Source organism: Vigna umbellata, chromosome 1 (genome assembly GCF_029865625.1).
Source record: "Vigna umbellata cultivar VRB3 chromosome 1, Vumbellata_1.0, whole genome shotgun sequence".
NCBI classification, from domain to species: domain Eukaryota; kingdom Viridiplantae; phylum Streptophyta; class Magnoliopsida; order Fabales; family Fabaceae; genus Vigna; species Vigna umbellata.
In genome coordinates, this window is record NC_142165.1 from 107,752,685 (window position 1) to 107,779,162 (window position 26,478).

At 33.6% G+C, this 26,478-nt stretch overlaps 3 protein-coding genes and 1 non-coding gene across 4 annotated transcripts; 3 read left to right on the top strand and 1 right to left on the bottom strand.

The window, feature by feature from the left end:
* Positions 1 to 1,515: 1,515 nt before the first annotated feature.
* Positions 1,516 to 6,469, top strand: LOC124825206 (Zinc finger C-x8-C-x5-C-x3-H type family protein). Its single transcript, XM_047297769.2, has 7 exons — positions 1,516 to 1,837; positions 1,952 to 2,094; positions 2,346 to 2,411; positions 2,662 to 2,781; positions 2,899 to 3,213; positions 3,284 to 3,604; positions 5,428 to 6,469. Exons 1-7 carry the CDS (start codon positions 1,750 to 1,752, stop codon positions 5,824 to 5,826), a joined length of 1,452 nt encoding a protein of 483 aa, XP_047153725.1. The 5' UTR covers positions 1,516 to 1,749; the 3' UTR covers positions 5,827 to 6,469.
* Positions 6,470 to 11,697: 5,228 nt separating this feature from the next.
* On the bottom strand, positions 11,698 to 13,195 carry LOC124824919 (ethylene-responsive transcription factor ERF086). The gene has a single exon (XM_047297439.2). The coding sequence runs from the start codon at positions 12,984 to 12,986 to the stop codon at positions 11,952 to 11,954; it is 1,035 nt and encodes a 344-aa protein (XP_047153395.1). The 5' UTR covers positions 12,987 to 13,195; the 3' UTR covers positions 11,698 to 11,951.
* A 7,447-nt stretch (positions 13,196 to 20,642) lies between these two features.
* FASS (tonneau 2 (TON2)) lies at positions 20,643 to 26,453 on the top strand. The gene is made up of 12 exons (XM_047297756.2): positions 20,643 to 20,948; positions 21,093 to 21,184; positions 21,657 to 21,719; positions 21,813 to 21,911; positions 22,290 to 22,448; positions 22,634 to 22,705; positions 22,894 to 23,026; positions 24,288 to 24,352; positions 24,562 to 24,637; positions 24,900 to 25,001; positions 25,302 to 25,494; positions 25,944 to 26,453. The coding sequence occupies exons 1-12, from the start codon at positions 20,810 to 20,812 to the stop codon at positions 26,179 to 26,181; spliced, it is 1,431 nt and encodes a 476-aa protein (XP_047153712.1). The 5' UTR covers positions 20,643 to 20,809; the 3' UTR covers positions 26,182 to 26,453.
* Positions 25,693 to 25,810, top strand: LOC124825430 (small nucleolar RNA snoR104). The gene has a single exon (XR_007027783.1). It is a non-coding gene; the product is annotated as a small nucleolar RNA snoR104 (small nucleolar RNA).
* Positions 26,454 to 26,478: the final 25 nt, after the last annotated feature.

Below are 26,478 nucleotides of genomic sequence, written 5' to 3' on the forward strand. Positions count from 1 at the left end.
CTTTATAAAAAATCTAGAAAACCTATAAAAAATCTAGAAAACCTGTAAAAAATTTGATATATGTAGAATATATAGTACTTGTTTTATAGTATTTTTAACATATTATTTAATTGAAAGGGGAAAATAAAGAAATTTATATTTAATTTTTTGTGCTTAAAATACATTCTGTTTTTTCATAAGAGTCCTCAAACATTTTTACAAACACGAAAGAGTCATATAACTAAATTCATTATAAAAGTCCATATTTAGAAATTAATTTATTTCAACTCAGTTTAAATTTAACTTGAGAGGCAAAATCAAATTTAAGAAAAAAACCAATAGTTAAGTTTAGGGTAAACTTTGCACAAACATGAGCATCCTAATGCACATTCTCTAAATTATTATTTTTATAACAATTGTATATCCCTGGAGACAGAAGTTTGAAGTTTAATTAAGAATAATGGTTTTAATTATGTACAAAGTTAAACGCCAGCAAGTTTATACAATACAAAGAATAAAAAAATTATATATGTTGTAAGAAAAAAAAAACATTGACATTAGGTTTTCTTTCAAAGTACGCTTTGAGGGAGTAAGAAGTAATTTTGAAGTGTTTCTGCGAGAGTGTAGGAATGCTGCAAAACCTACTCGGTGCTAACCAATCACCTTTGACGATAAAGCGAATTTTCATTACACAATTAAGCAGCGACAAGATCTAAGTGGAAGCGAATGAAAATGCATGAATAATTTGTTTTGGTTCGATTCGGCCAAAGTTGAAACGAACCAATCTTCACGCGAGTGTTGGAAGTTTTTGTTATCATACACTGTCCGACAAAACATTTTGAAATTCAATAACTCCGAGTCTGAAGAAAGTAAAGAAGAAACCAGTTAGTTGGAACTTCATAATATGTATGGGAATAGATCCCGAAATCCCACAGTAACATCATAGCATAGTGGTGTGTTCCTTTAACCTTTTTATTACCACTTTTAAGGAAGATCTAACATGTTTCGGCCACGTGGAGCCAATGACATCTACTCATGTTTCTTTTTTTCCTCAGCGACAACGCCTGCCCACAACCATGAACAAGATTAACTAATTAATTATCTCACTAAATTTATTTTTTATTTTTTCTGTTTAATATAAATAGGACAAATGCATAGTCTCCACCACACAATGTCTTCACTATCTTCTATCACTTTTCTTACCACCACTTATGCAATCTGCACTGACATAAGCACGTTTAAAAAATCCTTCATTTACCCTTGTTTAATCTAATATTGTATAATTTACAACATTGTTTAATAGATTTTGTATTAATTTATGATAATAATTTTGTTTATATTGTGGGTGCTGGGACTGTTTTCTATTTTCTCAAAGAATAATAATATTAGAATATTGGTTACTAAAAAAGTAATTTTCAAATGTTAATAGTTAATAATGTTACAGTTTTTATATTTGGGTAATTTTATGGCATGTTTGGCGGGTACACAGATAATAAGCCAACCCACCCTTTCTCTTACCAATGAGAAGAGTCTCCCAAAGGGAAAAAAATCAAAATAAATAAGAAAAGAAGCTTAGAAACTGAAAGAGAGAGAAAATAGAGAGAGAAAGAGAGCAACTAATACTGTGGAAGAAACATAGAGGCAGTGTATGAGTGAGTGACTGAGAGAGAAAGAGAGAGAAAATCCAAACCAGTTTCTCACTCTTTTGATCGGAACCTCTCATTCCTGCCTTCAGGTTGAGACCCTTTTTTCTTCTCTTTGGTCCGTACAATGGAGCGGTACGGCCGGGCCAGCGAAGGGTCGCAGTCTGATCCGTCGCCGGAATGGACCGTGGCCGGCGCCGACGCCGGCATCGAAGGTGACTCTATCTACATTATCTGTTATTCCTTTCACGATTCTCGATTTGCGCTGAATAATGCAGAGTGTGGTAATAATGGAAGTAGGTTTGATCTTGATTTCGCTAATAATGCAGAGTCCTCGTGGCAACACGGATTGGCAGCTGCCGAATCGTACCCTCTGCGACCCGATGAGGCTGATTGTATCTATTATCTGAGGACGGGATTTTGCGGTTACGGCACACGGTGTCGTTTCAACCATCCCCGTGACCGTGCTGCGGTAATAAATAAATCTGCTTCTTCTTTTTCTTTCTAGTTTCTCAGGGTTTCTGGTTCGTTGCTTACTCCTGTGTAAGTGTGTGTCTCCAATTTCGCCTTTGATCTTGGCTTTGTGCAGTTCGGTTTGTTGAATTTTACTTGTGTTGTGGGTTAATCGAACTCGGTTGGGCGAGATTTAGATGTCTGCATTGGACACTGTGATCGAATGATGTTTCCTAAGTTGAAAATACTTCTGCATGTTTTGTTGCTTAGGTCATTGGAGCTGCGGCGAGGACTGGAGGGGAGTTTCCGGAGCGCGTGGGGCAGCCTGTGTGCCAGGTTTTTTAATATGGCTTTCATTCATAGATTCTTTGCTGCACCTGTATTAAATGGTTACATTTGATTGGTGATACTGTAAATGCAATCACTTTATGTTTTACAAAATGACGTGTTCTGGTGTTTCTTATAATAAATGTCGAGGTTTGGGTGAAAATTGAGATTGACTTCTATTTTTGTTCTGGTTGTCTTCAATGCTGGTGGCCTTCCTTATGTGTTGGTTGTATTGCATATGCTCGTGGTTGAACTGCAGTACTATATGAGGACGGGATCATGCAAGTTTGGTGCATCCTGCAAGTACCACCATCCTAGGCAGGCGGCAGGCAATGCTACCCCTGTGCCACTAAATTATTATGGATATCCGTTGCGAGTGGTCTGTATCGGTCTATGTTTATTGCGTAATATTATGTGATCTTTGTGAATGTTGGGATCATATTTTCTTAATGAGGATGGAAGTTTGATTCAAACTATTTTTCATGATTAATAACAGGGTGAGAAAGAGTGTTCCTATTATGTGAAAACTGGACAGTGCAAATTTGGTGCAACTTGTAAATTCCACCATCCCCAACCTGCAGGTGTCCAAGTTATTGCACCATCACCGGTTCCCGCAGTTTCACATCTGCCTGTTCCGGTACCTTCACCGGTATATCCAACTGTACAGCCCCAATCTGGTCCTTCGCAACAACAATATGGTGTACTTGTTGCAAGGCCTCCTATGCTGCCTGGCTCAGTAGTTCAGGGTCCGTATGGGCCTATGGTGGTGTCTCCTGCCATGGTCCCTTTTTCAGGCTGGGGTCCTTATCAGGTAGGTCCACTATGCGCTGCTTACTCAAGTTATGTGCACATTTACTAAATCTCTTAAGCACTTGGTGCAGGCTCCTGCAACAACCCCTGTAATGCCATCTAGCTCTGCGTCTAATGTTGGTTCAACACAGCTTTATGGGATAACCCCACTACCTTCGTCGGCAGCTACTTTTACTGGACCTTATCAGCCTTCTGGTCCCTCAGTTGGTCCTTCAGGTGCTATTCAGAAGGAGCATCCATTTCCAGAAAGACCTGATCAACCAGAATGTCATTATTACATGAAAACAGGGGAGTGCAAATTTGGTCCATCTTGCAGATATCATCATCCACCAGACAAGGGAGCACCTAAAGCAAATGTAATCCTTAGTCCTGTGGGTCTTCCTTTGCGTCCGGTAATTTCAAGTTCTTTGTTCTTTGGTGCTTTATACTGGGTTGTCATAAAAATGGGATCACAGTAGGAACCGTTTTTTCGTTCTTATTTTATGCTAGCTCTTTTTTAGGACACCTTTCTATTTTAATGTATTATGCATATTATGCATTCATGTTGGACTACACATTCTGCTGATATTTAGAATCGCATTAATGTTGGACTACACATTATGCATTCATGTTGGACTACACATTATACATTCATGTTGGACTACTCTGTACAACATCCATTACAAGTGTGCTTCTGGATCCTTCTTTAGGTTTAGGTTTTGTTAAATTGTAGTGTATCGCCGTAATACACTTATATCTGTATGTTAACTCCTTTTTCAATTCTCGTTCTAGGGATATGATCTTTGACTGGCCAAGGAATATTTTCTTATACAAACTCTTGAATGATTGAAACTTTTGTTCTCATCTTTAAAATTGTATGTACTAAAACATAACACTTATAATTGAGATAATGTAATACTTCTCTGATTAGTCTCTCTTGATGAGTTACTTGTCCTTGAAGAATGGACGAACCAAAAGCCTACTGACACCTAGCGCTAAAATTTTATTTCATCAAAAGAGAGTGGGCAGGGAAGCAAGGATCAATAACCAGATAATCCCTAGTCTCATATTAATATATATGCCAAAATTATTTCTTATTAATAGGTTCGATTATTTTGTTTATAGTTTTATTGAATTTTAAATATAGTCCTTGTACTTAAAATTTCAGAATAGATTATTGGTTTTCCGCTAGTTGCCAGCATTTAGACTCTGTTTGTGGATCTTTTCGGTCATGTGCAAGCCATTTTGCCGTTACAACTTATACAGGTTTCAGGGACACCAAGTACAAAATTTTATAATTAGGAGGGATTCAATTAAAAACTAAAAAAGTTTTTGGAACTTATAATGTATTAGAACTCAATGAACATTATCATTTTACACCTTTTTTTTTTTACTTAGTTTAAATATAGAATCAAGTTCTTTTCAGTTACATGTTCGACATGGTGTTTCTAAATGCAGAATAATTTATTAAACCTTATACACCGCCATGACATCAATGTTTTCATTGTGTGATTTATATGTCACGTGCTATTTCTTACTTATTTTGATTCTTATTGGATGTTTATTATATACATTCTCTGAAGCTATTTTTCGGTCTATTGGAGTATTCCGTGTTATTTTCTTGGTTTGTATGCTTGAAATTTATCTATATTATGAAATGTGTTTCTAATATTAAGTTGTGATTCAAGAACCATAAGAGTATTGTGTGGGCTTTGGCTTTGTGTGGAATTGGTTGACGTTGTTTGTATTTTCCTTTAACCTTTGTCGATGCCACAAATTTCTGGTTATGTGCTCTGTTATCTGTGGTTCTCCTCCTTAGAGCTATGTTCTCATGCTAGCTTGAGGTGTTCCAACCTTATTTCTATTGGTAATTTCATATTTCATTCTTGTGATTTTGGATTAGGGGCGATCTCTATTTTCCATGCACAAAACAGATGTTGATGTTTGATGGCATGCTTCCTCGTGTTATTTTACGAGAACATATTCCGGTCTTCGTAGGCTAGACGTTAATGATCTTTTTGGCTATTATTTTTCAGTCCGAAGTGCTGTGGCATTTTATTTTGTTTTCTGGACCGGTTGAAGAATATACAAGTATTTGTTTGTACTCATTATGAATTTATTTGTTTAAAGGACTGTTGATGCAATGATAAATCTGCCTATTCTGTTTTAATTTTAAATTGTCTGACTTTCCTGAATTCTTAATTGTTAATTGTTCGACTTTGTGTTTGATAATCAGGGGGCACCGCCTTGCACTCATTATACACAGCGTGGAGTTTGCAAATTTGGTTCTGCATGCAAATTTGATCATCCTATGGGATCACTTAGCTACAGTCCATCTGCCTCTTCCCTGGCTGACATGCCAGTTGCACCCTATCCTGTGGGTTCCTCAATCGGTACTCTTGCTCCGTCATCTTCATCCTCAGAGTTGCGGCCTGAACTTGGTGCAGGAGTCAGTAAGGAGTCTGTTTCGTCCAGAATGTCTTCAATGAGCACATCAACCGGATCAGTTGGTTTGACCTTGTCAAGCGTTGGACCCATTTCTCATTCAAGCACTCAACCATCTGCTCAGAGTTCCAGTTCTTCAGCAACTACCAGTGCTACCACAAGTAGCACTGTCTCTCACACCTCAAGCTAAGCAATGTGAATGAATTCCTCATTATCACTCCTTTTTATCTCAATTTTTCAACCGGCCATCATCACTCAAGGAGGTTCTCAAAATAGGTTTTATTTTTCAATTAATCCAGTTCCACATTCAGGTCTAGCACACACTTTCCCACCAATTGTCTGTGTCCATATAATCTTTCTGTGGCCATCCTTTTTATCTTGAATAAACCATGGCCAACCTTGAGAGTTTTAGCAACCCATACACGCACCTTGCTTTTGGATAACTTCAAAAGTATCTGCAACTCCATCATGCACATGTCCATTCACATCTCCAATTTTAGTAGTTTCTGGTGCTTATTTATGCTTCAATCTTTTTTGATGAGAAAAATTCTGCTCGGAGTTTCATTGACCATGTGTAATCCCTCTTCACATGAACCCCTTTTGCATTTGGGAATATATCCAAATCCTTTCCTGGAAGGTCCTGTTTGCCACCGTTCCCAAGTTATCCAAGGTTTGACGTGAAGAGTAGTAATCAGGAGACTACAATGAGGCTTCACATTGCTATCTTTTATGAATTTAGATACACGGTGATGTTGTGACAAGTAAAATGCTTGACTTGGTACTTAAGTTTATTACAGAATACATATATGAAGAAAGACATTTAAATTAACACATTTCAAAGTCCAATAATCTTTTTTTCACTGTCATTTTACCTGGTCGAGCTTTCCTGGGGGATCAGGTATCTTTCTGGCGGATTTCCTTTTGATCACCCCTCCCCCATTAGATTCGGATATGTTTATTGTAAGATGATTGTAGTTATCAATAGAATACACTTTAGTCGAGCTAACGAGCGCAGCGCAGCGTGGCACTTGACAGAACAACGCAGTTCAGAGTCCGATATAAGGTACACGTGTTCTTATTTCTTGGCCGCTTCAAAGTTGAAGGACAGGTGTACTGCACCTTCCCTGACCAACCGAACCGCCGTAACATTGAAAAAAACCTCAATTAATCAAATATGAAACTGGTCTCTTCAGAGTTTATTATCCTGTCTAAAGGGTGTTTTTTTGGGTGGTTCTGTTGGTAAAAGCTAGGTCAGCCTTTGAACTAGAATTAATGTCGTCCAATTATTTGTTTTAGAAAACTATGTTGTTTTTCCAATTTTTTAATCAAACTTGGTTTTTCCTTATTCTATTACGAAGGTATCTACTTGTACTCAGTATCTCTGTAATTGGATGGCAGGATTTTTATCAACGATACTGGACAACTAACAAGATGAAAAAAATTAATCAGATGGGAGTAGTTTTGATGGGGACTTCAAAGTATTTCTAATGGTCCCCTTTAGGGTTCTTATTAACAAAATATTATACGTATTCTGGGTTCTTCGAACATGAGTCCATTAAAATTGAGAAAACATATATTAAATAAACTTTTTAACTTTACAGAAAAATGTTTTCATTTTTTTATTAAATGTATTAAATAATGTTTTCATTAGTAAAAAAGTATTCGAAAAGAAAATAATGAAAAATACTGAGTGGGATAAGTATTTTTAATATGAGGACCAAATTGTCATAGCTCAATTGAAGCTCAATATTGAAGCCTTTTTCTTTCCTCAGTATCGAGTCATCCTTGTGTAGTTGTGCTTCCATTCTATTTTTCATTATGTTAAATGGTGCCTTTTTGGTATTATATTATGCACACAAAAATTCCATCCTTCTCTCTTTCTTATGGATTCAATTTGTGTTGTTTTTATAGATGTAATGATAAATATAAATGTACATTGACCCGTATTTTGTTTAAGTTTGTTTTTCTTGTATTTCTAAAGTTTTTTGTCATAGTATCAAAGCTTCCACAAGTGTTTTGAACTTCAAGAAGAGGTTTAACATAGTCAACAGGTAGTTTACAAGTTCAAATCAATGTGGGAGGAACTTGATCAGTTATCTCCATATTCATGTTGAATTAAGAGGTATCATCGACATGATCTCGTAATTCTCATTTTCGAAGGGTTTGATTTTTCTTTGTAGTTTGTTCTCAAATCCTACTCATGGATCTTCATGTTCAACTAAGAAGTATTATCAACGTGATTTAACAATTCGCCTCTTCAAAAGGCTTGATGTATGCTTATATGTTGTAATATATTTATAAAGGTAGTTGCCACTTACTTAAATACATGTATAAAATAATATTTAAACTTGAATTGATAATTATGATATGAAGGTTTAACACAACAAGAAAAATATATATTTTGTTAAGATGTGAAGGAAATCTTGTCAAAACGTAAAAGAAGATGTAAATATAAGAGATACAAACATAAGTTATAATTTACTATGAATGAAACAATAAAAATGTAAATATTAATTTAAATTATCCAACGAAGAAGAATAGATTGTGAAGGTAATATGTAACAATTATAATATTAATACGTGATTCATACACTTGTAAGAACCTAGGAAATATGGTAATAGAGTATAGAGAAGTATTAAAATAAAGAAAATGAGTTTTTTGGTGTTAAAATACATCAACAGTGTAAATAGGAATTTTTAAACACTCAGTTCATTATCTTAAAACTGTCTATTTCTCTAGAACCATTTTCTCTACTCTTCCTCTCTCTTTTCTCTAGATTTCTTCCATCTCACTCCAATTGTTCAACAATTAGATTGTGCTTAAACAATCCTAGTGTCAAGAGCTTCCATTACACCGATCAATTTCTTGTTTTAGAGCCGGTAAGTTGTCTCTCTTTGATTCTTGAAATTTCTACAATTTCTGGTGCATGCAAACACTGTTCGGTTTTCATGTGTTCATCGACTCTTCATCTTGGTTTTGATTTTTGTTTCTGGTTCGGTGGTTGGTTTCCTTTCACTGATCCAAAGTCTGTAGGCTGTCTTAGGATCACTGGTGGTTTAACAGAACTGTGAAGAAGTTGAAAATTTGTGAAGTTGCTTTGAGGTAAGGGAAGCTAGTTAATCTAATTATTTGGTTGATAATGTATGAAAATGATGTTTGATGGCTTTGCATGTGTGTGAAACTGAATGATTGTGTGTTCGGTATTATTATTGAAGACTATTAAGTGTTGTATTCATGTTGATTGTGATTCTGCATAATTCTGGTTCAGTGGCCGAGTGATATTGGGAGGAAGTGTGGTAGTAAAGATGGATAAATTGTGTTCGGTGTGAGTTTGGTCTGTATAATATAAATTGGGAGGATTAGAAGTTGGGAAGAATGAAGGAAATTGGTAAAGAGTAGTGTTGATCATAATTCTGCAGTCATTCTGCAGAATTATGCAGTTCGCTGAGGGTCCTTCGTTGACCGTTCGACTTTCTTCTTGTGTTTAACTAAGTTCTGCTTAGGTGGGACTTCAATTAATGATCGATCGGTCTTGTACTGGTAGTTGATTTAAAAGGCGTTCGGTCTAGTATTTGTATTGGTATTCGTTCTTAACTATGTTCGACCTCTCATGGATCTTACCTTTTAATGACCTTTCGGTTACTTTAGTGATCGGTCCTACCTGAGTATTTTGTCTAAGTCCAGAGTGTTAGGTCTTAGTGGGGTGTGTGGCCTCTTAGTAGCGATCGGTCTTAGTGGGGTGTGTGGCTTCTTAGTAGCGATCAGTCTTAGTGAGGTGTGTGGCCTCTTAGTAGCGATCGGTCTTGGTGGGGTGTGTGGTCTCTTAATATTATTAAGTCTTATACTAGTGCTAGGTCTTGTACTAGTGCTCGGTCTCATAAGAGTAATCGGTCTTATATTAGTATTCGGTATCAACTCTAAGCGTTCGGCCTAAGCTATAGGTGCTTGACCCTCTCTTCAGCTGTACCTAGTATTGAATGATCGGTCTCCAACATTCACAAGGTATTCGGTCTTATATTTATTCCAGTGTGCTATTTTAACTAATTGTTCTAATTGCTTTGATGACTTATGTAAGCATTATTATAATGGTGTAAAAATGAAAGTATGGTATGATAATTGTAATATGGATGTGAAAGAGGATTCCAAGGAGGAATGTCTCAGTGATTTGGTATCAAGGCGGTGGTAAAGTATGAATATGGATAGCGAAATCCACGACGTTCATCCTGATATTCTAATGATTACCAAGTCTCAAGTAGATATGAGTAAATCATGTCGTGAAAATAACAGGAGATTCTAGTCTATAGGGTATCACATGTAAGTTATAACGAACTAACTCCGGATGACAGATGAGGGTGTACACAAAATATTATAACTCGTAACACAGGTGAGTATAATTTGCTTTACCATATTAATCCCCTTGCTACTTTTCTTTTTAAATTTTATTGTTAGTGCAACGTGTTAGTACATTTATATATTAGAAAGACAAATAAAAAGAATTAATATATTTACATCATTATAAATAATAGTGGAAACTTATTTCGTAAAGTTAATGATTTAACTTTAAATACTATGATATATTTAAATAATGTATGAAAGAAATAATTATTTTTTAAATACAAACGTGAAACCTTATCTACTTTGTCATCTCCACACAAAAATACGCAATAGTTTATAATATAGTGTGTTATTGAAAGATATGATTGTTTTATAATTTATTTAATTAAAATGAACCTGCAATTACTTTTAATATTTAAACATTTTTCCATAATGGTAAAATATAATTTAAAATAAAATATAAATATAAATTCTATATAAAAAATGGGTACTTCTTTAATATATTGTTATAAATCACTTAATATCAATGATCTACAGTTCAGCATCAAATTTTGTAATTTTTTTTCCATAAAACTAATTTATATCAATCCAAGTTAAATTTTTTGATAAAGTATATGGGTTTTTTTAAAAAAGTATAAGCTAAAAAGTTAATAAAAAATGTCATCATACTATACCTTACTGTAGTGTTATTTAAAATATAAATAAATATCTGTTACTAAGTATTATATGTTTCTATGTTTTCTAAAAAATATACATGATTATTATCAAAATATCATGTTTTAAAATTTGACTAACATGAAAATTGCATATGATCAATAAAACTAATGATTTAGGTTCTTTTTATGTGGTTATTAAAAAACATCTAAAGAAAGTTGCCCCATTGCATAGATAATGTTTAGAGGTGTACATGTTTGCTGTGGTATTTCAAGTAGAGAACGTGAAACTCAACCCAAACACATTACTTTTGGATAAATGTATGCAAAATAAATTTCGGGATTAAAAATAAATTTAATTTATAAAACTTCTTTTACACAACTTTTTAAGATTTGTGTTTTTTGATTTATATATAAATAAATTTCTGCTCATGAAGAACAGTATACTTTTAGTTTTTTAGAGAAATTGATCCTAATAAAATGTCTACAATTTATTTGGTAAGTATTTTGTTATAATTTGATCGAAAAAGAAAATGGAAGTGATAAGATTTATTTGGGATCCTGGGTGTCCTGCTTGCCATGTTCCCATACCTAACGATGATATTGGTTAATAAAGCAGAGAAGTTTGATTTATGGTTTGAAAGTTAAACCTGTTTTAGAAGGTGATGAAAGAAAAGAGAAAAAGGAAGAGGAAAAGAAGGAAAAACAACTCATTATCTAATCAATCAATAGTCAGAAAAAGGGAATGTACTGCAAGCAATAGATTAGAATCGCGGGTTATTGGCTTCACAATATGTCTTTCTGTGAAGCTATATATGCTGTTTGATGGATATGCTTGTGCCATCACCACCTTTATTGTACGCAAAAGTTTAGGCAACTAGCCCAAAAGAAGGATAAAATCATGCCATCAATATGCATCAATATAAATAATCACTTTTCTTGTACTTTTCTTCTTTACATTCTTTTTCTCAAACTTTATTTTGAATCGTTGCTCCCCTTTCATTTTGAATGACAAGCTTGCTATTGCTATTGCTATTGCTATTACATTAACATGTCGAAAGAAAAATCTGCCATTTATAAGAGGAAAGGGTTTGCATTGATTTGAAAGTGAGAGGTGGTAGTGGAGCTCAAAAGCCAAAGAGCTCAATCACTCACCCCGTCATCATCATCATGTGTGCAATTTAGTAATTACATTAGAAGAAGGAAAAAGGGTTGCTAGACCCAAGTTACAAGGAAAATTAAAAAGAAAAACGTACAAGTGCATGCAATGCAAGTACAGAAGAGGCTAACTAAGACACTCCTTGATAAATGCACCTCAGTCTGAGACTCAGAAGAGTGGGTATCCCAAGTCTACGTCCCCAAAGGGTGGAAGTGATGGAGAACAGGTAGTAGAAGAAGCACACTCATTCATTACTCCATAGCTTGGACTTGGACTCTGATCATCACTCATCGGGTACAATGCATCCATGCACCCATTTTCCACCCTTAATGGGTTCTTAAATATGGCTGAAAGTTCACTGCAGTTCCAATCCCATGACTGTTGATCATCCCATGATCCTTGACTCATGACTTCACTTGGATAACAAAACTCTGAAAAGTTAGAGGCCATTCCTGCCATTTCTTGAGAGTAGTAGTACTGTTCATGATGATTAGTACTCTCACTGGAATTTGTGTTAGCCTTTTGATCGCTCACATTGCTCTTTCTGGAGTTTGAACTGTTTGTTTTGGAGGAAGCAGGTCTGAAACAGTTATCAGGAACTATGCATTCAAGGTAGCCTGAGTTGGAATCACTGGAAAAGAAGAAACTATCATCCTGATCAGCAGACCCATACGTGGTTTCAATTTCAACAAAGGCGTCATTGTTCAATGGGGAGGGGTTTCCAGTGTTTGAAGTGTGGACAACCTTGGGGAGGCTATTCTGGTTGTTTGGCTGTTTGGTGTGAGTGGTGTTAGAGAGGAACTGTGAAGGTGGGAGGAGAGGTTGAAGTTGAAGTTGGACTTGAACATCGGCAGGAGAAAGTATAGTGTGGAAGTTGATGTTGTCGGAGTAAACAAAGTTGGTTCTTGCCTGGTTTCCTTTCATGGAGAGAGCAGCTCTGTCATAAGCAAGAGCTGCTTCCTGAGCAGTGTCGAAAGTGCCAAGCCAATGCCTTTCTTTGGTTGTGGGGTCTCTGATTTCAGCAGCATATCGACCCCAAGGACGCCTCCTGACCCCGAGGAACCTTCCTGGCTCAGCTTGCTTCCTTCTGCCTCTTCTCTCACCAGAAGGAGATGTGTTGCGTTGGAGAAGAGAGAGACACATTTGAGTTTGGTTGGGATCATATCCTTTGAAGGGTGTATCTGAGGTTCTAGAGGTTGACATGGGTAGGGAAATGGCAAAGAAAATTTGGGGTGAAATGAGGTGAGGAAATGTGAGTGGGCTAGGGGGAGTTAAATAGTGTGCCAAATGAAGAGAGGACAGAAGAGAATGGGGACTAGGACTTAGGAGCAGTGCAGTGCAGTGCAGTGAAGGTTATGTTATGTTATGTTATGTTATGATATGATCTGATGAATGGTGAAGTCTTTTAAAGACTGTGACTTGATCATGGAAGGAAGAAAAAAGGACATTTTGCAGATGTCATTCTTTGGAGACCATCCTCCCCTTTCCACCTACTTTTTAAAGTCTTTCTTTTTCTTATTTCTATTAAACCTCTACTTCTCCATCCCATTTAGTTAAGACTCTCAACTAAACAGTGAAAATAAAGATTCCCTTCACTTGTCAAGTACCTTAAATGGGGCTCTACACACTGCACTTTTGAGATCTTATTTCTTTGCAACAGTCACTTTCTTTCTAGTTCCAACGACAGCATAAAATGTGTTTTCTGTTTCTTAGCAATAACAAGCACAGACACATACAGTGAGTTTGAAAAAATACACAATTTACATTGGAGTTGAATAATGTAAAAGTTAGTGAGGTAATTATTACATCAGGGCCATGCAAGCTATTGGGATTTGATAAGAATTGACAAAAATTAAATCTCTATTCATATCAGTTCACGTGTAAAGGCCCAGCTAATCAACTAACTACCTGGAATTGACCTGCTAAGCTCTATTGTGCTATTTCCAACACAGGGAAAAAGATAATGAAAAAAGAGGCATGTTTAAGCACCAAAAAGTAAAGCTTTCCCAGTAAATTACTATTTTTACTTTTTAATTTCAGTACAGAGAGATCTAACATAAAACCTCTCTCTCAGTTTTTGCTCTAGACTTGATAGATATTGACCTATAAGGTTACGTTTTTGAGATAATACATAAGCTGCTGTTTTTAGAGAACTTTCCTGGGTGATTGAATGATTGGTGTAAATGAAATCTGAAATTTTATTATGGTGGAATCAGTCCCTGACAAAAACCAGAAAGGGAAAAACAACTGCGTGGTTTTGTCTACGTACACACTCCTTGAGAGTCTCAAACATTTGAATTTGGAGGTACTAATCTTAGCATGACATTCACTAGCTGCATGTATTATTATGCACATGTGAATCCGCGTTTTATGCAAAATAACCAACCAATTACATCGGAGGTTCTTGTTTGCTTCATGATTTTCAAAGGGAGCAGTTAAAATCATCTCTAACTACACACAAAATTATCAAACAATTTTATATTGTCTGAGCCTTCCCTGTCTTGTGTCATGGAAACAACCCCACACTCGATTACAAAATTAAAAAGTTCCCTTTTCAATGGCCCACAAGACAAACTCTTAACTTTGTTTGTTCTATATTTATATATGCACATCATGTTTCACATCCAAATAGTAGATTTTCCCATTTTCTTTTTGGCAGTTCAACTGTACAATTTCTAATTCCAGTACAAGAGTTTATTTGGGCCAAACTGATCATAGCTGTTGACCATGGTCTTAGCTTAGTGCCCTGTTATGATTATGTGACTCAGTCAGGTAAGCTAAACCTCTTAGATAAAACTGTAGATCAGTTCTTTTATTACTGAACTAGAATTTGGAAATCCGAGGGTTTTGGATGGGGAATTAATTACAACTTCACTTAACTTACACTGTTCAGTTTTCACATCCTTGAACAACATTCCAGAAGATTTCGGTTTATTATGAAACTGCATTATTATGCTTGTATTTTGACCTTTTTCAGGGATACTTACAACTGTGTATTACACAGATCATAACAATTTTTGGTGGTAGTCGTGTTTATGCTGAGATGAACTTAACTTATGAATCTACACTGCAGAGTTTTAAGGCTAGTGGAGGAAATGACTAATGGCATAAAATTGAAAAAGATAACAAAAAAAATGCCTTTTTGTTAATCACCTTTACTATCTCTGATCTCCAAAAGCCAATATTAAAAGGGTGTAGTCAAAAGGGTAATGAAAAGTTTAAAGGAGATTAGCAAGTTGGGTTGGATTAAACAGCCCCCACAAAGCTAAAGCTAGTGGGCACATTTTTATTAGTTCACAGTTCCTACCAGGAAAATGTAATTTAGTACTGCCTTAAATAAGTCTGCAATCACATGCCTATAAGCATTGGAAATAGCACAATGCTAATCATACAAACGGGTCAAGCCGTTTTGTTGTTCTCAGCACATTATTTCCTAGTGCCAATTCTCTTTTTTGACTATCATCTTACTGGTTAAGAAATCCAAAACAAAAGCATTTCATTGAAAAAACATCACTAATATATCTCTGCAATGATTTTCAATGCAGTTTCTAATATGAACTTCAACTGAAAAATCCCGTTTAAAATTTCTTAACCAGTAGGATACTGATTAACAGTGCCAAAAAAATTTGCAACCATGTAGGCTCATAAAAAGATAGAGATGTCACACGGACTCAACAAACATTTGTTTAAGATTGATTAGTCGTTTGTGTTTGTTAATTGATTGGGGTTTGAATCCAATAAGCTTGACTCATCCACTAAAGATTCCAAGAGGCAGAAAGATAGTATGTTAGCTCCATTTGGGCCCCAGAGAGAAAGAGCAAAATATTAGCATGGTATCATAGTGCTCTCGTGCATCAAGACCACTTAATGACTACTAATATGAAAGAAAATAACACACACCAATAGAAAATTCAGAAAATGGACATGGAGTTTTCTCTTGTCTTAGTTTTTTTCACGAGGAAGAGTGCTATAAGCCAAGTGAATAATATCTGATAAAAAGGAAAGAAAAAAAAGCCTCATTGGAAAAGTATACATAGATTATTACAGTGGTGGGTAATTAAGGAAAGAAGTTGATTTGAAGAGAGGAAGAAGAATGAAATGCAATGGAAGATTTTGGAAGTTACCATTAAGAAAGAAAAAAGGTTAGTCAATGGGTGTCTCAAAAGATGTGACTTTGAAGTTGGGTTGGCAAAGGGTACATATTGACAAGGTGCTTTAGACATCCCTAAAATAGATGTTTTTCTTCCATAATGACCAAACAAGACCGCAAAGAAAGGTAGCTCTGATTGTTTATTATGCCTTGTTTTTTATTTTGTCTGAGATGGTTTTTAGCACGTAACTTTTTATGGTCAGAATGGAATTGTGCACATTCTCCAAAAGTGGCACACACTTTTTTGCTAATGTTAAAGGTCGTCCGGGATTTAGGGAAAAAGATAAACATGTTTTTTAGGACTTGGATTTTGACGGAAGAAGAAACTAAGTAATGATGTTTAATTAAGTGACAAGTGTTCTTGGAAGCACTTTTGGTTCAAAGCTGTCCCATGTTAGCTTTTGATGCTTCGGCTTCTTTCTGCTCAAAAACAACCACACTCGTGTCCTTCCACAAACTAATGTTTTTTTCGAATTTTAAACCCTCTTCTTTCGCAACCTTGCCATCCAATTATGCATTATTGTTGCTTTAGTCAAAGTGACATGATAACATGCAAGCCTCTCACGTGATTGGAGACAACAATCATACTTTTCAAATCAAAACTTAGGTTTAAAGTAATCAAATTCTACGTTACACCCTTCGGTAAGCTCACATAACAACTTTTAAGTGATAAGTTATAACGAGGTTAATATTATTGAAAATTCTATATCACTGTAGATAAGATCAATTTATAATATATAAGTGAAATAAAATCCAGTTTTATAGATTGAATTAAACTTAAAATTCACCTATTTATTTTTTAAAAAATAATAAAATTATGAGTAATAAACTTGTTTAACGTTGTAGTAAGTATAAGGACGTGCATATATTATTGTTTCTGTTGAAGAATAGAGACAAAGTGTATGATTGGTTGTATTAAATATTTTGATATTGGTCTTAGCCCTTCGGAATAGCACAAAGTTTAAGCATATAATGAGAAAGGGAAAACCTATGAAGATGAAGCCCCTTTTTCTTCTCTCTGTTTAATCATTTTCTTAATGAAAAGATAAAAATTACAAGTGTTATTATAGTGTTTCTTTTTCTAATTAGAATGAAAAATTGAAAACCTTTTAATTAAAAAATATAAATACAAATATTGCCACTATATAATGGTACGTAGGAGTCTCTTAATACGTTTTTTTAAACATCGTGTTTTATACTTTTTAATTCTTTAAAAATATCTGTGGGGGATTGGTTAGCTGCGTTTGTCATTGTTTATTAGGGTCTACCAAAGTCACATGCCTTCATAAACCAATTAGTGTCTTTATTAATGATACTTATTTCAGTTGTATAAATTTATTTGTGTGGCCCTCACAAGTTACATCACCTCTTTTTACTTTATATAACTCCAATAATTTTCTTTTGTGTTTTTCCTTATTAGGTGATATAGAAAATAAGAGTAAATATACAGAAAGAGAAAAAAGAGAAAAAATAAGGGAAAAATGAAATTTTAAATCAAATATAAAACATTAAAACGATGAAAAGTGAGATTAATATTTTTATCGTTAACAATTTAATTTTATTTATTATTTAATATTTAAATTATTAATTGTAGTAAACAAAAATATAAATATTAATAAAAGATTTATGACACTAACATATATATATATATATATATATATATATATATATATATATATATATATATATATATATATATATATATATTATTAAAATGTTATGATAGTAATTAATTTGAACTTATTTCTTATTATATATGTGTAGAAAAACATGAGATATTTTTCTTTTTCAATTTTCGCATTTTCCTCACATAACAGAAGATGATAGCTTTTTTCTCCGCTTTTCAACTTCTTTATTTCGATAATTTATATTTTTATTTCGCATTTATAGAAAATAATCTTTATTATATTTCGCATTTATAGAAAATAATCTTTATTATATTTCGCATTTATATTCCACAACTTCCTTAAAACAAAGTCTTAGCTACGAAGTATACTTAACCCTTTCGATAGTTAATTTAAAGTGAGATGTAAATTCGAAAATAAATTAACCAAATATATATTTTTGTCTTTTTTTTTCTTCTCCACGCCTATAATTTCTTCATGCATTCCTAAACTTAAAAAAAAAACTATTTTTGAAAAAGTGACTTTTAGATTACTTGTTTCATAAAATTTTCTTAAATAAGTTTTTTAGAATAAGATTTTTTTAAATATAATTTTCATATTACATGAAATATATCATAGAATAAGTTTTTTAGAATAGAATTTTAAACTTATATATAATACCTTTTGAAACGAGCTTTCCAAAATAAGTTTTGTAAAACAAGGTTTTGGAACACATTAAAGTATATTTTGAAATAAGTTTTTTTTCTCTCTCTTCTTTCTCCATCTTACTCTTTAGTGTGGCGATGGTGGAAGTAATTACGACAATGGTAGTCATAGCAACTGTGTGATGTAAAGAAAAACAGGTATTTTAGTCTATGGGGGTGCAGAAAGCAATAGCCGAACTCTAAAGCAAGTGGACTGTTTGCTGATTGGGAGCCCATTGAGGGAAACACACTTTAACCAAATTTATGGGAGTATTGCTCTCGTCACCACCAAATGTTCCTTCCACTACTCCCATATTCAATTTAGACTTGCTATAAAACGGAGGTCAATATCGGTTTCACCTACAACGGTTGTTGACATCCTTAAACGGATGTTGACATCCGTTTACATATTTTAACTTTTTTAATATTTTAGTTTATTGTTTTTATTTTAGATTTTATTTTAATAATATTTTTTATTTACATAATATATTATAAAAAATAAAAAATTAGATATTTCATAAATTAATTTAAAATACAATAAACTAATAAACTAAAAACTAAAAACTAAAAAAATAAATAAAGAAAGCCTTAACGGATGGCACATCAGTTTAAGTAATTATATAAGAAATATTTAAATAATTAATTAAATAATAATACATAAATTAAATTAATGATAATTATTTTATTAAATAAAATTAATTTATATATAATTACGTAATAAATAAATTTATTTTATTTAATTAAATAATAATTATTAATTTAATTAAATTATAAAAGTTTTTAATTAATTATAATCAACCTATGTGCCACATTTTTAGTTTATTTAAATATTATATTTTAATTAATTTATAGATTATCGTAATATATTACGTAAGTTAATTTAATTTTGTTTATATAAATAATTATTATTAATACAATAAATTAATTAATTAAAAACTAAAAAAAGATAAATCTTAAACGGATGTGATTGAAGAAAAGAAGTGGGTGTGTAGGATTTTTTAAAATATAAAGGTTAGTTTTAAAATTTAAAAAAAAAAATGTGGTGGTACAGAAAGCTGAGGTGGTGTAGGGAGGTGCTGTGTCATCTAATCAAATTTTAATAAGATTATTGTTCTTTAAACCCCCTTTTCTTTATTATTATACCTCACTTTTTATGACTCCGTGAAATTTCCAGAATTACCCTCTCTCTGAACTAATTTCAAGATTTGTGTACCCTATTTTTGAAGTTACAACTGTGGATGTGACTTCAATCTCGCAATTTCCTCCTCCACGTCCATGCCTTCTTTATGCACTCCATATTTACTAAAATTCCTTCACTTTCTTTCAATCTTCTCTAAATGTGTTCAACCACATTCATTAGATCTTTGTACGAATCCTATCAGCGGTATTTAATACGTCGGCCATTGCATTTTATTTCTGATCAGTTGAAAAAGTATTGTGGAAAATTATAAATTTCAATATTCTCTGTGCTTTATTATAAATATGACATTGACAATTTTATACATCTTTATTTCTCACCAATGACAATTATTCTTCTATTCGTCATATCATAAATAAATGCAAAGGTATCATCTTTTAAGCTAATTCTATTCTTGTCTCCTTTGTTTCCGTAACTTGTGAGAATGCAAACATCATTCATATTACTTTTCCAAATTTATTTTATGTTTTCCAAATTTATTTAATTCTAAATATGTGAAAAATAAATATCTTATGTCAATTCAAAATGTATTATTATTTATCTTTATTTAGTATACATTAGTAGTATTGTATTTTAGAACATCTCTCTCTATATATAAAATTAAAAAATTATAAAAACATACACTTAAAAAATTAAATGTAGAATTTGAGAGATATTGGTACATGTAACATGAACATATATATTTTTTCCTTCTTCATAGCATTCTCAGACCCAAATTTATCGAATTTTTTTTTATCTAAGAAAAATTGAATTCTTCCACTTAACTAAATTTGATTCATTTGCTTATTTTCATCACGTAAGTTTTTTTTTCATATTTATTCTAAACAAGTTTATTTAAGTTTTTTATTTATTATTTTCTTATTGAACTAATTTATTAAATAATTTAAGCATCGCGCTATGTTGTTATTATTTTTATCGATAAGTTTTTTATATTTCTTTTTGTCGGTAGAAATGAAATGGAATTACTGGTTTACCAGGTTGATGAGAAATTTTGTGAATTCAGTGATGTGATTGTTTTACTTAAAACTATTTTTGTATTTTCATATGATTATTCCTGCATGCAATTTGCCCATATAAAATACTTAAAAAAAATGTAACACTGAAATTTAAATTTGTAACTGTATATTTTTTAAAAAAAATTTTAATTGTAGATTAATTTTCTCCTAATCTGAAAATGAAAGTAAAAAGTAGAAGAATTAGTTTGGTTAGGGATGAAAAGAAGAGGAAGATGAAAAGTGTGTGTGTGAGTGAGATGATTATGTTATGGTGAATTCAAAAGCTGAATCTGAAAGAGAACAAACTTCACTGAGTTTCGTTCAGATCCTTTCTCTAACGAATTAGTTATTTACGAGTTACGACTTCACTTCGCTATGTACAGCGGCTCCAGCGACGGCGAAACCCATGACGCCCCTCATCGAAAAATTCCTCCGGCGTCCTCCATGCTATGGGTCCGCAATCTTCGCCGTTTCATCGGATCCGGCGCCGGTCTCGGATCCGAAGCCTTGATGGGTCAGTATTCGCCCCATTTCTTGGTTACATTTCGTTATTGTTGATGAATTGTGTCGGCGTCGTCAGGATCAGGAATCCGTTAATTGAGTACCGTTTTTTTTTTTCAAACCCTAATGATTGCTCAATGTATTCCCCCTTTCGCAGAACTTGAAACGAAGAGAATTCTGCTCGACATTTTTAAAGAAAAGCAGAAGAAAAGCGCCGAAGCTGGTACAATTCCAAGTTTCTACAAGCAGGCACGTGAAATAAAGCATCGCTTCATCATATTCATTTTTCTTGTATATTTTATGCACGAATTGCCTGCACTAAGTACACTTATTACATTCTTATACTTTATTACCGATGGTGGATTCATGAAGACATCGCTGTGCTTTGTTTTTTTAAGGATGGGCACCTTTACGGTTGCCTTTTCATTTTTTCTCACAGTATTTCCGTATGAATATGTTTGTATAGTCACAAAAATAACAACATGTAGATTGACTAGTTTATGGAACGAGTTCAAATCGATAAGATAACTGTCATTTACTAGTGCCCTGATGTTTAGAACAGACAGAACACACCCTTGTGTGTTGTGTTGCATCCCTTTATGGGTCATTTTGTTTATCATTACAGGTTATATAGGATGGTTTGTGGATTTTTGAACTTTAGATTTGGATTTCTTTGGCATTCATGTGATCCAAACATTGATACGCTCTCATCTTCATTCAGAAACCTGAAGATGGATCAATCAGTCATAGAGTCCAGAGATTGGCAAAGTATCGGTTTCTGAGGGTATCATGTTCTGTCTTACCACTTTCTTGGTCATACTTGCTTAAACAGTTGGTTTATTCTTAATTTTTGACATTCCCAGTGTGTGTTGCACAGAAACAATCGGATCTTTTGCTGAATGCTGATGATTTGGATGCTATGTGGGTGTGCTTAAGAGAGAATTGTGTGATTGATGATGCTACTGGTGCAGAAAAGGTTTGACATTTTCACATTTTTGTTTTGCTTCTCCATATTTCCCAACTTTACGGCATATTAAACCAGATTCGCCTTATAATAAATCTTTTAAATCTACCACAAAACCCTTAATGGAATTTTGTTGGCACAATCGTATATGTTTCAGTGATGAGTTAAATTTGCTCTACTTCCAAAGATGCCTATTTGTCTATCTAAATTATTTCTTTTCCTGTTAAATGGGTGATATAAGTTGCTTTTATTCACCTAATTTATAATTTAGCCAAGATTTTATCCTTGATAATCTCAAAGTTACTGTAACGTTGTTTATATGGATATTCTTTAGCTTTATACGCTATTTTCATAGCAATCCTAATGCAGACTTCAATTCGTTTCTTATAGATGAACTATGAAGACTTTTGCCACATTGCTTCTGTATGTACAGAACAAATAGGTCCTAAATGCCGAAGATTTTTCAGTCCTTCAAACTTTATGAAGTTTGAGAAAGATGAACTGGGAAGAATTGCTATTCTACCTTTTTACCTTTATGTGATGCGAACGGTATGTCACCTGCCAATGTGCTATTTCAGTGGCATTGCTGTTTAATTCTTCTGAATACTTCAGCATAAATGCCGCTATATTATTGTTTCTTCATTAAAACTTTTTGTGTTGTTTGCATGTACCTGAACATGATGAATTTATCTAATGTTTGTGAAAGCTACTGAGTACTGGTTATGGTTATGCAGGTTTCACTTACACAGGCAAGAATTGACATGAGTGAGCTTGATGAGGATTCTGATGGTTTTCTTCAGCCACATGTATGAATTCTTATTGCTCTTAGGCTTTCGATCATTTTAAATTGAACCATAAATTCACTATTTCATTTATTCATTTTTTACTTTTATGTATATGAAGCTTGAAAGCAAATTGTATTTGAACAATTTCTTACATTCTTATTATGTTAACCTTCATGATTATTATTGTTATTATTTACTTTGCTCTTCAGGAAATGGAGGCCTATATCCGAGGTCTGATACCCAACTTGGCGCAGTTACGTGACATGCCAGCTGCCTTTGTTCAGATGTATTGTCGTATTGCCGCACACAAATTCTTCTTCTTTTGTGATCCTCATAGACGAGGTTTGCATGGCTGAAATCTTTTTGTTTTTAAGTTTAGATGTTGCTTCATAGTTGTATTCCCTCTGTTTTGAATTTCGGTATTGATACAAAAGACATTCTTTTTAGAATATAGAATAATAAATAGAAATATATTGAGGCAAATCCGGAGGGGCAAAACTCATAGCAGCTTTCAGTATGCTCTTTAAATAAGAGAAGAAAAAGACTGAAATTGGAGTACTGAATATAAAAAGTAGATCTCGTCAATGTTTTCGTTTTGGTTTGCAAATTGTTACAACTTTCAATCTTATCATTTTCAATATTCATCTTGTAATCAATTATCCAGATACGGAGATGCTGTTTAGCAATTGTCGTTGAAGTGAACCGTTGACCCCAGAAAGCTATCAATAAATCATTAAACTCATTTACACGGAGAAACTCCCAATATTTAAACCTATTGTTTGAGATTCATAGAGCATCTAATCTGCATTTAATCAACACCTTGCTTGTCATATCTAGCACTCAAGCTAGCATATGTTGCCATTCTCCATCCGAGTTTTTCTATTTTCAGAATCTGACGTGTGGTACTACTGATGACAAAATGACACACCTTGATGAAACATAATCTTCCCAAATATGTTCCCACTGAATGTCCAGTCTCTATACAGGGTTTTATCAAATAAAAGCAGTTGATGCTTATATTCTAACCTCAACTCAATTGCCACTAAAGTTGATTGCCATGTTATAAACTTTTGGACCATAAAACATGTTGAACTAGCGTTGGCTGGTTTATTGAGGAATCTAGTTAATAACTAATATTGGTGCTGTCATCTTGTCTGTTGCCTGTTTCTTATTTGTTTGTTATTCCGGAGACAACGTTGAATTTTACATCTTAGTTTCTTGAATACCACTAAAAATTACTGCTCATTCAAGCACCTAAAGGATATAATTTGATCAGTTTCTTTCATGAATGTTCAGTTAGATACTATGTTGCAAATAATTTACTACTAATAAGGCATTGAGCACAGGGTGGGGTGCATTAACGTACCTTGTTCATGTTATAATGTAGAAATGAAAAATTGTTCCAATTGGTGGTTTTGGTTTACAAGTTAAGTAGTTAGGGTCAGTAAATAATTAGTTAGCGCTCAATAAAATGTTGATTTAGTCATATCTTAATTATATTTATCTTTTAAGTGCTTCTGCTCAACCATTTTTGCTTGTTTGAATTTCAGCTAATGCAGATTACTTTTATCCAGTATTATTGAAGTTTTTTTTTCTTGTACAGGAAAAGCTTGCATCAAGAAAGTGTTGCTTAGTAACTGTCTCCAGGAACTCATGGAGCTTCACCAGGTAGGTTGTTTAAAATGTTCTCTTAATATCTTTGGAACTAAACGTCTCTACCTCTCTGCTGGTTGATATTGTCATGGGAACTTCTGGTGTTTAAAAGCATTGCCTCACATGATTAATTTACTTTGTTTATAGGAACAGTGAACTGTATTTTGTTCTAACTCTGCATAATCTTGAATAATTACTTTTTGTTATAATGTTGTGTATTTCAGGAAAGTGAAGAAGAAGTCACAGACACAGAGCAAGCCGAAAACTGGTTCTCTTTGACTTCTGCTCAACGCATATGTGGTGTGTTTTTTGTATAGTTTTAGGATTCAGACTCATTTACCCAATTCTTCTGCTCCATTCTTGTCTGTCAATCCATCTTTGCTTGTTTATATACGATTTTCAATGCAACATTCTTATCAAGTTATACCGAGTTTCTTATTAAACTCATACATTGAATGGCCTGAATTTCATTTTTCATGATGAATAGAAATCATGAATACAAGTAGGGTTAAAATTATTTCCTGTTGATTTGTGATTTTGTTCGTTCTGAATTTTTCTGCAGACATGTTTCTTGCTCTTGATAAAGATACAAATGGTACATTAAGCAAGCAAGAGCTGCGAGAGTATGCAGACGGGACTCTGACTGATATTTTTATCGAGAGAGGTAAATTTTACTATGGCAATACCCTTGTCAGATATGGTGTAATTTTTGGCACATATTTACCGTTGGTACTGACAACTATTTACATATTCTGAACTCCAAAATGCTGGTTTCCTCCAATTTCCTATTTATAATAACAATTGTGGTTGATGGCCTTATATGTTCCCTATTGTGCGTGTTTCTAATTTTTAGTGCTGAATTGGAACATAATCTTGGTTTAGTTTAGCAATGTTTAACGTGATTATGTGATTCATAGTTTGATACTCATTTGTAAATGAACTAAAACAAATGCACTTCTTGCAGTATATGATGAACATATTCGTCATGGAAAGAGTGGTGGTGGGAATGCTCGAGAGATGGATTTTGAGAGTTTCCTGGACTTTGTTCTGGCTTTAGAAAACAAAGATACTCCAGAAGGCTTGACATACTTGTTTCGTTGCCTTGATCTTCAAGGGAGGGGTTACCTCACTACAGCTGACATTCACTCCCTTTTCAGGTAAACTGTCATTCCGTTGGTATACCAGTATTTATGAACTATTTTCCTCGTCTTTTTGCTAGTATTCGTTTTCTTTACTATATTTCTTGGGCTTTTTTATTTCCATTTGTGGTGATAATATTAGTTTCTTGCACAATAAGTTAACAAACTTTTTTAAACCAGAAATGATTATTTAATGCTATTATTGGAAGAATAGAAGGGGAGCATCTAGATGGTCAGATGTTGCCTGATACAATCTTCCTATAAAGAAGAGCTGTTTTTTCCTGCTTGCAGTGCTTGAGCAAGTGCTGTAAGTCTCAAATAGACAGTCACATATTAGTTATTAATTGTAAGATGGAACCCACGGAGATCGTTGGCCTCCCTTAACTGGCAATTAGATGTAATACTCATAATCTGACATTGTTATTTCAACTTTTCACTGACTAGCCCTTTTTTTGTGAAAAAAACAGAGATGTACACCATAAATGGATTGAGGGTGGCAACTATGAACTTTGTATTGAAGATGTGAGGGATGAAATCTGGGATATGGTTAAGCCAGTTGATCCTCTCAAGATAACATTGGCAGACCTACTGGCCTGCAAACAGGGTGGAACTGTAGCCAGCATGCTCATAGATGTGCGTGGTTTCTGGGCTCATGACAATAGAGAGAATCTTCTCCAGGAGGAAGAAGAACCTGAAGAAGAATAACTCTGATCAGGGCCTTGCTAACATAAAACTTCTGCCTCGGGTACATTTCAACTTAGGATTCCTCACAATCACAAGATGTAAAACACTGCTCATGTTTGAATTATTAAATGTTGAATTAGTTGTGTTTCTGGACATCTTAACTGTAAAAACATCATAAATTAGTGTGTATGTAGTATAGCCATGGGTTCAAAGTTCGGTCCTAAACTTTAGCCAAATTCTTGTGATGATTTGATATAAAAAGTAATGATATTGCTTTGTTATCTATGATAAAAGATGTCTGATACTATTAAGAGGATT